Here is a 12,450-nt window from a genome sequence, read left to right as displayed (position 1 = left end):
GCTTGGCACTTTGGAGCTGGGCTGGGAACACTTGTTTCTTGTCTTTCCCTCAGCAACTCTCCGAATCACTTTCTTTGTTAAGGGAGTAATCCTATAAAATTCATAGCATGTTAAGGGGTTGGAATGGACCTTAGAGATCATCTAGTCCCAACCCCCTGCCCTGGGCAGGGACACCTCCCACCAGAGCAGGTTGCTCAAGGCTTTATCCCGCCTGGTATGAAACACTGCCAGGGTTGGCCAGAGGAGTTATCCCGCCTGGTATGAAACACTGCCAGGGTTGGGGCAGCCAGAGGAGTTGGAGCAAGGCCAGAGGAGGCCACGAAGCTGATCAGAGCACTGGAACACCTTTCCTATGAGGACAGGTTGAGGGAGTTGGGGCTGCTCAGCCTGGAGAAGAGAAGGTTGTGTGGAGACCTCAGAGCAACCTGCCGGGAGCTGAAGGGGCTCCAGGGAAGCTGCAGAGGACTTTTGGTTAGGAACTGCAGGGACAGGGCAAGGAGGAATGGGGCGAAACTGGAAGAGAGAAATTTAGATTATATATCAGGAAGAAGTTGGACAACCTGTGCCAGTGTCCTCTTGGCTTGCTGATGGCAACTGAAATGCTCCTTTGCCAAAGTTTCTAGGTGCTTCTCTATCTTCAAACCTCCTTTGTGTTCTCAAGTATGTCTCAACCCTTTGTGTTGCAGGATCTTATGGTTCTCCCTGCCAGCTGCTACCTGCCAAATCACACTTCCTAGGCCTCCCAATCCATGAGTGGGCACCGGAGCGTGAGGAGACGATGTGGGGAGTCCCACCTGGAGGCCCCCACGGGCTGTGGCCACGGTCCTGCTGCTGCTGGCTGTGTGCTGAGCAAACTGGTGCAGCTGCCCACACCTCCCCTGTCCAAGCACCAGCTGAAACGGTTAGAGGAGCACAAGTACCAGAGTGCAGGACGGTCCCTGCTTGAGCCCCTCATGCAGGGCTACTGGGAATGGTTAGTTGGAAGAGTTCCAGCCTGGATTGCCCCAAATCTGATCACCATCATTGGACTGTTAATAAATATATTCACAACTCTGCTATTAGTATATTACTGCCCAACAGCTACAGAGCAGGTGAGTTCTGCACCTCTCATACTCTCTGTTGTGGTTGCTGTCACCTGGTAGCAGTTGGCCTTGGTTTTGGGTGGGTTCTTGCTCTGTGCACAGCTGGTTCTTGCTGCCCAGCCTGAGCTGTTGTACATTTAACCTGTTCTCTCGACATCTTTCTGCCTCTCTGGGCTGCTTTGCATGCAAAAGGAGCAGGTGTGGGTATGGGGTGAGCACAGAGTGAGGCAGCAGATCCTCTGGCCAACACTCACTGTGTGCAGTGAGCTCTGACACCACAAGAGCTGCTCAGTTCCAGCTGCACAAAGCTCAGCCCCACAAGGCTCCAGTGTAAGAAATGGCTTTGCAGCTGCCTCGTGCTCATGGCAGGCAGAGATTGTGCCTGTTTACTTTCCCTGCCTGTGACAGGGTTAGTCACCCTCAGCTCTGGGAGCTGGAGTTGCCACACAACAGGATGTGTGAGGTGCTGAGGCTGCTCTGAGCCCAGCTGGGGTTGCAACAGTGAGGAGCTCGAGCTCAGGCAAAGGGCTGAGCTCAGAGTGGTGGAGCTGGAGACATCAGGGCCTGCTGCTTCCTCTGTGGCTGCTGTGATCAAACCCAGCATAGAACGCTTCCCTTCCCTCATCCCCCCTGGGCCCTGCTGCTGTGACCAAACCCCAGCTCAGAATACCTTCCCTCATCCTCCATGGGCCCTGCTGGTGTGCCCAAACTCAGTTTTGAACACCTTCCCTCACCCTCCTTGAGCCCTGCTGTGTGACCAAACCCAGCATGGAACACCTTCCCTCATCTCCACTGGGCCATGATGGTGTGACCAAACCCAGCTTAGAATTTACCTCCCTGCTGCTGTGACCAAACCCCAGCTCAGAATACCTTCCCTCATCCTCCATGGGCCCTGCTGGTGTGCCCAAACTCAGTTTTGAACACCTTCCCTCACCCTCCTTGAGCCCTGCTGTGTGACCAAACCCAGCATGGAACACCTTCCCTCATCTCCACTGGGCCATGATGGTGTGACCAAACCCAGCTTAGAATTTACCTCATCCCCCCTGGGCCCTGATGGTATGACCAAACCCCAGCTTAGAATACCTTCCCTCATCCCCCCTGGGCCCTGCTGGTGTAACCAAACCCAGCTTAGAGGCACAGGAACACCTTCCCTCAGCTTCCTGGGCCCTGGCAGATTCTGTGTCATGTCAGCTCTACTCAGACCCTTTGGCACAATGTGAGAACAGAGAGTTGTCTCCCTGAGCCCTGTCCATGCTGTGAGAAGGTGGATAAAAGTCAGGAGTTTGATCCTTTGTTCTGAGTGCACTCAAAGCTCTGACCTGTCCTCAGGAGAACTGTCTCAACCTGCTTTCAGGGGCACAAAAGTCTTTAAGAGGCATCTCAAGTTTCAAAGACTTCTCTCCCTCGCTAGTTACCTCATAAGGTACTTAAAGACTTCGATTTTTGTGTACTGGAATAAGTTGTTTTCACTTGAATGTTGAATCTGAAGAGCTGTTTAGATATGTGAGTACTGAGAAAGTGAATTATGTGGTGCAGAAATGTGTTACACACCAACCAGCTGGGGAATGCCTCAGGAATTCCAGCTTGGAGGGTGCCTGAACTTCCTAGCCAAGGTTGGGAATCAGCAGCTTACAGTGTGTTCCCAACCAGACTCCAATCCACCACGTAGGCTGCACAGTAAACATGTGTATGACATAGGAAAGGGATGTTTGTCTCCTCTAGAAATCTGTTGAAATAGATAATTTCTCAATACCCTGTGGAATTTGGCAGGTACAGGATAAACAGGGAATGTGAGGTTTGAGCAGTGAATGCTTGGAGCAGCTTTTTCCAGAGTGGGATTGTGGTGTGGCTTGGGGCTAACTTGCTGTTTACTCCTGTAGCAGAGTTACCTGGGGGCTGAGACTCTGAAATCCAGTTTGATAGAGACTTCAACCTATCTTATCATCTTAGGAGCTACTCTAGGCCACTGAGCCAGAGCAGGATTTAACATTTGGAGAACATTTGGGTTGGCAGTTAAATTTCTGAAGTGGCCACTGAGCTGCACTCAGAGCAGAAGGTCAGTGGTAGCTGCAGTTTGCTGTGCTGAAGCACTGCTTGGTGTGTGACACTTACTTGGGGTGAGCTGAAGGAGATTTTCTTCTCACTTGAACTGAGAAACAACTTTGTGCTGAGGCAGCTCTGGCCTGATCTGCTCTGCCATATGGCACAGCAGCCCTGCCTAGAGGATGCCATCTCCATGCTGAAGCTGAGAGCTTTTGCTTTTGAAGTGTCTGGGCAAGAAAATGAGGCTTGGAAATTCCAGAAACTGATTTTTTTTCCCCTCCTCAAATGCTTTCAGATGTTAATTTTCTCTTCCTTGTAGCTCAGCCTTAGTTCTGCTTTTTTTCAAGAGCTTCCTGTTGATGAAAGGTGTAGCCCAGAGAGGAAAAGAGGTGCAAATACTTCCTGCTTAGCTGGGAGGGCTCTTACTGGCAAAGTGCTGAGGGATGAAATGGTACCTGGAGTGGGTTTTTTTAAACAAAATGGAAAAAAGATTTGGCTAAGAGAGAGAGCTGTGAAATCTTACACATAAAAGTAACATGTGAGTGGAAACAGCACCACTGCTAATAAAAGGAGCTTCTAAGGCAGAAAAGCCAACAGACTGATTTGGAAGTTTATAGAGACAAATTGCATCACCCTGAAGGTAACTTAAAGGTGGCATATGAAATCTGAGATTTTAGATGAGACATAGAAATGGTGTCATGGAGTGCAATTGTGTGGTGTCAAACCAGTGTCTGAATATCAGAGGATCAGAGTGTGTTAAGGGGTTGGAATGGACCTGAGAGATGATCCGGTCCCAACCCCCTGCCCTGGGCAGGGACACCTCCCACCACAGCAGGTTGCTCAAGGTTTTAGCCAACCTGACTTTGAACACTGCCAGGGTTGGGGCAGCCACAACCTCCCTGGGCAGCATGTGCCAGTGCCTCACCACCCTCACAGCAAAACCTTCTGCCTAATATCTAATCTCAATTTCCCTATTTCAATTTCTCCCCATTCCTCCTTGTCCTGTCACTGCAGTTCCTAACCAAAAGTCCTCTGCAGCTTCCCTGGAGCCCCTTCAGCTCCTGGCAGGTTGCTCTGAGGTCTCCACACAACCTTCTCTTCTCCAGGCTGAACAGCCCCAACTCTCTCAGCCTGTCCTGGTAGGGAAGGTGCTCCTGTCCTCCCATCAGCTCCGTGGCCTCCTCTGCACTTGCTCCAACAGCTCCATGTCCTCCTGCTGTTGGGGACACAGAGCTGTATCTTCAATTTCGATTATGAAGGGTTGGAATACCCATTCCCCCTTGTCCTGTCACTCCAGTTCCTACCAAGGAGCTGCTCCTCTGCCATTTGGTAAGACATTCCCCCCTGTGCTGTGTGTGCAGTGCTGACAGCAGAGTGTGGTACCAGCATTTGAGGCAGAATGAACTGTTTTGGTCCAATGCAGCAGCAGTTCAAGCTGTAGAAGGAAATGTATGTCAGCTGATGTGCAGCACCTGAGTCATGGTTGTGTTGCCCAAGCCAAGCAGGACTCAGGGTTTATGAGGGGCAGGACAGCTTCATTAAGCTGCTTGGCTGCATTTGGGCTTTGTTGAGATGGCCTGTAAAACAGAGCTGCTCATAAGTGCTCACTGCCAAGTGTGGAGATTGCAAAATAGCCATTAATATCTGATTTAGAGCTGTGGAAACTGAGACAGAGCAGTGACAACTCTTTGGCTCTTATGGGCTTATTGCTTTATGCTTCAAACCCTGAGAAGAGCTTGAATTGAAGTCTTTGCTCTAGCAAAGAGCTTTGGGATTGCTTTTGTTGCTGTCAAGTAAAAGTTGCTACCCAGGATGGGACTATTAAGGATTATTAACACAGGTTTGCCAAAGGAGTTGCCCTGGAGCTGGGGGAGCAGTTGGTGGAGGTGCTGTGCTGCAGAGCTCTGGAAATGGACCTGAGCTCTCCAAGGTTGGGCCCTTGGCAGTGATACAGCTCTCGGATGTCACTGCAGCCTGGCACTGGCACTGGGGAGTGCTGAAGCTCTGTGGAGATGAGCTCAGTGCTTGACACAGTTGAAGGTTTTTGAGTTTATAAAGCCCTGGGAAAACACACATCTCTGACAAGGATTTAGTTGCCAGCCACTTTGCAAGTGTAGTGCTATAACTTCTCCAGCTGTAGAGTGCAGCTTCTGCTTTAGGCCATGGGCTGAACCTGTTCAGCTGAGCTGTAATCCTGTCACTGGTGTATTTACATTCCACATGGCACAACCCACTCTGCTGTCCTGGCAAGGAGCAGCTGCTGGAAGGTCCCTGGGTGACAAGGAGGTGTGTGCAGAGGGAGAACTGCTGTGTCAGGGTATCATAGTGTGTTAAATAGACCTTTGAGATCATCCAGCCCCAACCCCCTGCCCTGGGCAGGGACACCTCCCACCACAGCAGGTTGCTCAAGGTTTTATCTGACCTGGCTTTGAACACTGCCAGGGTTGGGGCAGCCACAGCCTCCCTGGGCAACCTGTGTCAGTGTCTCTCCACCCTCACAGGAGCAAGTTCTTCCTAATACCTAATTTAAGTTTCCCTCTTTCAATTTCTCCCCATTGCTCCTTGTCCTGTCCCTGCAGCTCCTAACCATGAGTCCTCTGCAGCTTCCCTGGAGCCCCTTCAGCTCCTGGCAGGTTGCTCTGAGGTCTCCACACAACCTTCTCTTCTCCAGGCTGCACAGCCCCAACATTCTCACAGGGACAGTGCTGTACTGTCATACCAACTTCATGGCTTCTGCACTTACTCCAAGAGCTCCACATTCTGCAGCTGTTGGGGACACCAGAGCTGTGTGCAGCACTCCAGGGGGTGGCAGAGGTCACCTGTAGGCTTTTATTGTTTGAACTTTAAAACAATTCCTTTATTCTCATTGCCTTTTTCTCCTAGGCACCTCCCTGGGCATACATTGCTTGTGCTTGTGGCCTTTTCATCTACCAGTCCCTGGATGCTATAGATGGAAAACAAGCAAGGAGGACAAACAGCAGCACTCCCTTAGGAGAGCTCTTTGATCATGGCTGTGATTCTCTGTCCACAGGTATTGTTGTCATTTTTAATTGAAGCATTAGGATTAAATAGCTCTGTTTCAGGGATCAGATCTGGAATACAGAGAGCTGCTTTTTTTCCTGAAGAAAGAACAACTGATAGAGCTGCATGTATCACTTTCCAGCTCAGAAAGTCACCTTTCTTTGCACAGACAGTGTTCTTGGTCAGCTGAATGTCTTCTCTTGGGTTACACTGAAAACAGAGTGAAGCATGTGACAATTCAGCCTGAGCCAGCACTTTGCTGTGGTGCTTTAGCAGAGTCTTGGCTCGAAAACATCTCTGTCAGAAGCTGTCAGAGTGCTCTACTCTATTATCTTAGATTGACTTGCTGCAGAGTGATATCCAGACAGGCTGAAGCCTAAGCAGTGGGACACAAGGCTGAGTTTAAGCTTAGAATCATCCAGATCAGTTCCTGAGTTCATTGAGCCAACCTGGAGCTTAACTCCATTGCAAGAAGTTCTTAGAATCATGGAATATCCTGATTGGAAGAGACCCACAAGGACCATTGAGTCTAATTCTGCTCAGGTGCTTTGGGTTACTTCAATTCCAAAGCTCTTATCACAGTTGTATGTTGAAAGGGTGGAGGGAGATGCACAAATACTTATGAATCCTGACTGACAGACCTTGGATATTCTTAGTCGCATCATAAAACCTTAGAAAATGGGGAAAAATGTCCAGCAAAGTTTGGATACAGCAAATTTTAGATACAGGAGCAAACCCCAAACTTGCTGCAGTTGCATAGATCACTCAAGTCTCCTAATGGGATTATACAAGAGGAACAAAAATCATATAAATATGTAAAATCAATTATTAAAATCATTTTCTAGAAATAACAAACAAGTGAATTCAAAATGTGAGAGACTGAAAACCCCTCAGTATTGAGGACCTGTAACCATTGATATGGACTAAGAAACTCTGAATATTGAGGACTTGTAGTCACTGATCAGGACTAGGAAACCCTCAGTATTGAGGACTTGTAATCACTGATCTGGACTAAGAAACCCTCGGTATTGAGGACTTGTAATCACTGCTATGGAGCTATGGATTTAAATACACATTTAAATGAAATTTGACTATAAAAATGAAGTGTTAACCTCCACCTGTGCAATAACTCCCACCAGGACACCTCCCACTGCCTCTCCCTCCCTCCTTAGCTTTGTTTCTACTGAGGCTCTTTCCATCCAATCCCCTTTCCTTTTTTTCACTCTGTGCCTGATTTTCTCCTGCAGTCTTTGTGGTTTTGGGCACTTGTGTTGCTGTGCAGCTTGGAACCAACCCTGACTGGATGTTCTTTTGTTGTTTTGCTGGGACATTCATGTTCTACTGTGCCCACTGGCAGACCTACGTCTCGGGGACGTTGCGCTTCGGCATGTGAGTACCTGAGCTGGGACCAAACTGGAACTGCTTTTCCTGTGCCATTGTACATGGTGTGATGATAGTTCAGCTCCTGAGAGCACTAGCAAATTGTTTATGTCCATCTAGACACACTTGTGGCAGCTGTTGGGTCTGTAATAAATGCTGAGTGTTGTGTGGCTTGTATTAGGAGGGGGAAAATAGCCTCTTGTCCTGTTGGGTAATTAAGAGCTTTTGGTGTGATTTAAAGCTGAATAAATCATGGAAGTAGCTGCTGTTTGATGCCAGGTTGGAATGCTGGTGTCAGATGGTGGCAGTCTGGCTTCAGCAGTCACTTCACTTAGCCTTCAGTTCACTTATGGCTTGACTTGTGGGGTGGCATTAATTGTTCCTGTCAACCACAACTCTTAAAATACAGTGTATTAATTGCCATTGTGCCTCCAATTTACAGTTTTGAATCCCTGTGGGGCAGTGTAGACCTTGGTTCTGTCAGTAATGAGCCAAAATGGCAATGCCACCACAGCCAAGAGCTGGAGTGCTGTTCCTGCTGGGTGAGGGTGTGTGGGAGGTGGAGCACAAGGACCTGTGAGCTGAGGATTCTCTACCTGAATGGGGAAACAAATGTACATTTATTCTGTGTTATAGACCTAACAAATATGTTTGAAATGATTACACTGCAGAGTGACTTTTTGCACCTGGAAACTGAAATTTGCCCTCAGTTTGGAGCATTTTGGAACAATTTGACACCAACTGCATCCAATATCATGGGCTATTTATTATTTATAGTCTGTCATTATTGATCTGTAGGTACCCAGATGCTGCTAAAACAGTACAAGATGGGCCTGTTGTCTCCAACAGCTTTTCTTGGCATGATAATGCAGATTCTCTTGAGAAACTGCTTTGTTTCTGCTCAAAAATTTAAGACATCGGAGCAGTTTTCAATGTCTGCTGGAGGAAGGAAAGCAAAACCTCAACTTCTGTTCTAATTCTGACTACACCAAAGCAAAGTGACTGAAACTATCCTATTCTGCTCCTTAAATCTTTAAAACAAGACACCTGGCTCAAATTTTTTGCTGTTTTAAGCATCTCACTTTGATGCTGTACCAAAGGTCAGAATATTTTCAGCTCCCTTGGAGCTTTGCAGGGCTCTGATAGTCAAAGTTTCTGCTCAAAGAACACAAATCCCCACCTTTGGCATGTGCTTGACTTTACAGATGCAGACCTCAAAGCCCCCAGTTTGCTGTTGTGCTGCAGAGAAGTGTGTGGTGCAGTGCTGGGGCTCACTGTGAGGAGGCTGTTTTGGAGGCAACATTTTGTGGCAGATCAGGTTGTTCTGTGGCCTTATAACATCAAATGTGATGCTCCATCAGCATGTAGCTAATTTAGAGAAGGCACTAAGCCCCCACAAGTGGGTATCATTATTTTAGCTAACAGATCTGGGTAGTAAACACATTTTTCCTTCATTTTCCTGTGCCACAAGGTTAATAGAGTGCCGTGAGCTGATGTTCATCTTCATGGCAAGACTGAGGTGATTTATCAGAGAGCTGATAAATCAGTTAACTGATTCTTGCTGTTTAATGCTATTTTGTTTTGCAGCTTTCATTTCCCTAATCTAAAACTGAATTAAAAAGGTATTTATCAACCCTCTGTGACTGACTGGAGTGCACAGCCCTAGGTGTTTTGCTGCAGAGTAAGTGGAGTCAGAATCAGCTGTTGAAAGAGGCCAAAAAGCTCTTCATGCACAGGAGCTTCTTCCTGTCTGAGCATCCTACATAGTAACTCTGTCAGAAATGCTCTGCGTGGGTGTAGTAGTGATGTTGTAGGGAATTGACAGCATTCCTGACTTGCCTTCATCCCAGAGCAGCAGCACAGATCACACAGCTACCACTGATTGTATTTCTGAGAGGAGATTTGGTCCAACAAATTGCATTTCAGTGCTGAGATCAACTCAGTGATCAAATTGGAAATGGCTCAGGGCAGAGCAACAGAGTAGAAAGGGAGAGATTAGGATTTCAGTCCTTACACACAGCTCAGGAAATGTGGAATGGGGAGTCAGCCTGGACTGCTGGGAAAGTGTGTCTTGAAAGGGAGAAACAAATTTGTGTCAGATTGAGCGTGAGCTTGTCTGACAGTGTCTGGGCATGTATGGGGAACGGGCTGGAGCAACAGGAGCAGCTGAGGGAGCTGTGGGGGCTCAGCCTGGAGAAAAGAAGGCTCAGGCGAATTTGCTCTCTCCAGCTCCCTGCCAGGAGGTGCAGCCAGGTGGGGTCAGGCTCTGCTCCCAGGGAACAAAGGACAGGATGAGAGGGAGCACCTCAAGTTGCACCAAATGAGGTTCAGGTTTGGTATTGGGAGTGTTTCTTCCCTGACAGAGTGGTCAGGCCTAGGCATAGCTGCCCAGGGCAGTGTGGAGTCACCGTCCTTGGAGGTGTTCAAAAACATGTGGATGTGGCACTTGGGGATATGGTTTTAGTGGTGAGCATAGAATAATAGAATCATCAAGGTTGGAGGAGACCTCTAAGATCATCAAATCCAACCATTAACCTGTCACTGCTGGAACCCCTGAACCTTAAACCATATCCTCCAGCATCAGGTCCAGACACCTCTTAAGCACCTCCAGGGATGGTGACTCCACCATCTCCCTGGGCAATCCAATCCAGTGCCTGACCTGGCGGTGATGGTGGTATTGATGGTGGTGGTGATGTGTTGATGGTTGGACTTGGTGATCTTAGAGGGCTTTTCCAACCATAACAATTCCATGGCTCTGTCTGCTGTTGCTGTACTAGCCCTGGCAACTCACTGAATCAGTGCAGAGTGTGTCAGATTCTCCGCAGTGTTCACCCTGAGGAGGAGGAAATGGGATCACTTCTGTGAGATTTCACGGAATCACAGAATATTCAGGGCAGGAAGGGACCCACAGAGATCATCAGTCTAACTCCTGCCCAGGACACCCCAACAATCCACTCTGTGCCTGAGAGCATTGGCCAAACTCCTGGAGCTCTGTCAGCCTTGGGGCTGTGACCACTGTTCTGGGGAGCTGTTCCAGTGCCCTGTACCTTCTACAGAGTATTGCAGCTGGGGGAGGAAAACTTTGTTTAGCTGTGCCCAATTACTAAATCATCAACTGAGGGAAGACCTCATGGTTATACACAACTTTGTGAGGGGAAGAGGGGCCCAGCACTGGTCTCTGCTCTCTGGTAGCCAGACAGGACACAGGGAATGGCTGGAACTGTGTCAAGGGAGGGTTAGACTGGATATGAGGAAAAGGTTGTTCCCCCAGAGGTGTTTGGGCACTGAAACAGCTCCCCAGGGCAGTGGTCACTGACAGAGCTCCAGGAGCATCTGGATGATGCCTAATCAACTTCCCCTTGAGCACTGGGAGCAGTTTTGGGCACCCCAAGATAAGAAAGATCTAAAGCTATTAGAGAATGTCCAAAAGAGGCTACAGAGATGGTGGAGGGTCATGAGGGGCCACATGAGGAGTGGCTGAGGTCACCTAGTCTGTTCAGCTGGAGGAGACTGAAGTCAAACCTCTTCAGGGTCTGCAGCTCCTCCCGAGGGGCAGTGCAGGGGCAGCACCAATCTCTGCTCTCTGGGGCCACCAGTGACAGGACACAGGGAATGGCTGGAGCTGTGTCAGGGGGGGTGTTAGGTGAATATGAGGAAAAGGTTGTTTCCCCAGAGGTGTTTGAGCACTGAACAGCTCCCCAGGGCAGTGGTCACAGCCTCAAGGCTGACAGAGGTCCCGGAGTGTTTGGCCAACGCTCTCAGTCACAGGTTGGGTTGTTGGGGTGTCCTGTGCAGGAGTTGGACTGATGATCTCTGGGTCCCTTCCAGCTCTGAATACTTTGTGATTCTGTAGCTGTGCTGTTCCCCTGCCAGCTGTGGGACTGCCCTGTGCTGCTCCAGGATGTAGAATTATCAATGTCGGTTGAGTTGATAAGGTCCTGTGATATGTTCTCATCTTTAAATGATCACGTAATGTTATTAGATCCTGGCAGCTGACTCAGCCTCTTCGGCTGCTTCTTGAACAGCTCAGTCACATAGCTAGAGGTCAGTATTGCTTCAAAATTCCCTGTGAGGAGTACCAAGTGTCTCAAAGCAAGTGAGGCAAGTACAGGGGAGTCGCTACAGGGACATCAGCAGTGCAGAGGCAGCAGGGAACAGCCAGGATGGACTTTGGTGAGACACTGGCACAGGTTGCCCAGGATGGCTGTGGCTGCCCCAACCCTGGCAGTGTTCAGAACCAGGTTGGCTAAAGCCTTGAGCAACCTGCTGTGGTGGGAGGTGTCCCTGCCCAGGGCAGGGGGTTGGGGCTGGATGATCTCTAAGGTCCATTCCAACCCCTAAAATTCTATGATTCTATGAGTTACATGTGCAAGTTGTATTTTAAAACCCATCACCTGATCTGGGGATGGGCTCAGGAAAGAGCAGGGATACACAGCACAGCTGAAGAAAAGGAAAGGTAATGAGGAAGGCATTCATTATTGAAGCAGCCCAAGTAATCACTTTGTTCTACTGGGCTGGTTTCCAGGACTAACTGGTTTATCAGGGCTGAGAACTCACTGTGCTGACACACAGTGAGCTTTGTGTAAGGCTTAGCCCTGGATTGGGGCAGCTGTGCCATCACTGGGGCATCTCTGGGGTGGAAACAGGGAATTTCCTCCTGCATGTCCCAAAAATCCAGCTGGCAAGCCCTGATGGACTTCCATGTGTCCATGTGAAGCAGATCTGATGCTTCAGGAACGCACTGCAGTAACCAGAGCATTAGGGAATGTGGTACACAAACCCCGAAGGGAATTTGTGTGCTGTTAGCTGGAGCTCAGGTGTGGTCAACTCTGGTTCTTCCAGATCTAAGCTTATTCTGCTTGGATTCAGTACTGCCCCTGCTCACTGCTGGGGCTTCAGGAAGTGCACGAGGAGGTGGCAGTAT

General features: G+C 48.9%; 1 protein-coding gene across 1 annotated transcript; it reads left to right on the top strand.

Moving 5' to 3' along the window:
* The first annotated feature begins 632 nt into the window (after positions 1 to 632).
* Positions 633 to 7,539, top strand: CEPT1 (choline/ethanolamine phosphotransferase 1). Its single transcript, XM_009078750.1, has 3 exons — positions 633 to 1,091; positions 6,009 to 6,156; positions 7,394 to 7,539. The coding sequence occupies exons 1-3, from the start codon at positions 750 to 752 to the stop codon at positions 7,537 to 7,539; spliced, it is 636 nt and encodes a 211-aa protein (XP_009076998.1). The 5' UTR covers positions 633 to 749.
* Positions 7,540 to 12,450: the final 4,911 nt, after the last annotated feature.

Source organism: Acanthisitta chloris, unplaced genomic scaffold (assembly GCF_000695815.1).
Source record: "Acanthisitta chloris isolate BGI_N310 unplaced genomic scaffold, ASM69581v1 scaffold8700, whole genome shotgun sequence".
Taxonomy (NCBI): domain Eukaryota; kingdom Metazoa; phylum Chordata; class Aves; order Passeriformes; family Acanthisittidae; genus Acanthisitta; species Acanthisitta chloris.
Note: the sequence above shows the minus strand (reverse complement) of the source record. Positions and strands in the feature narration are given on the sequence as shown.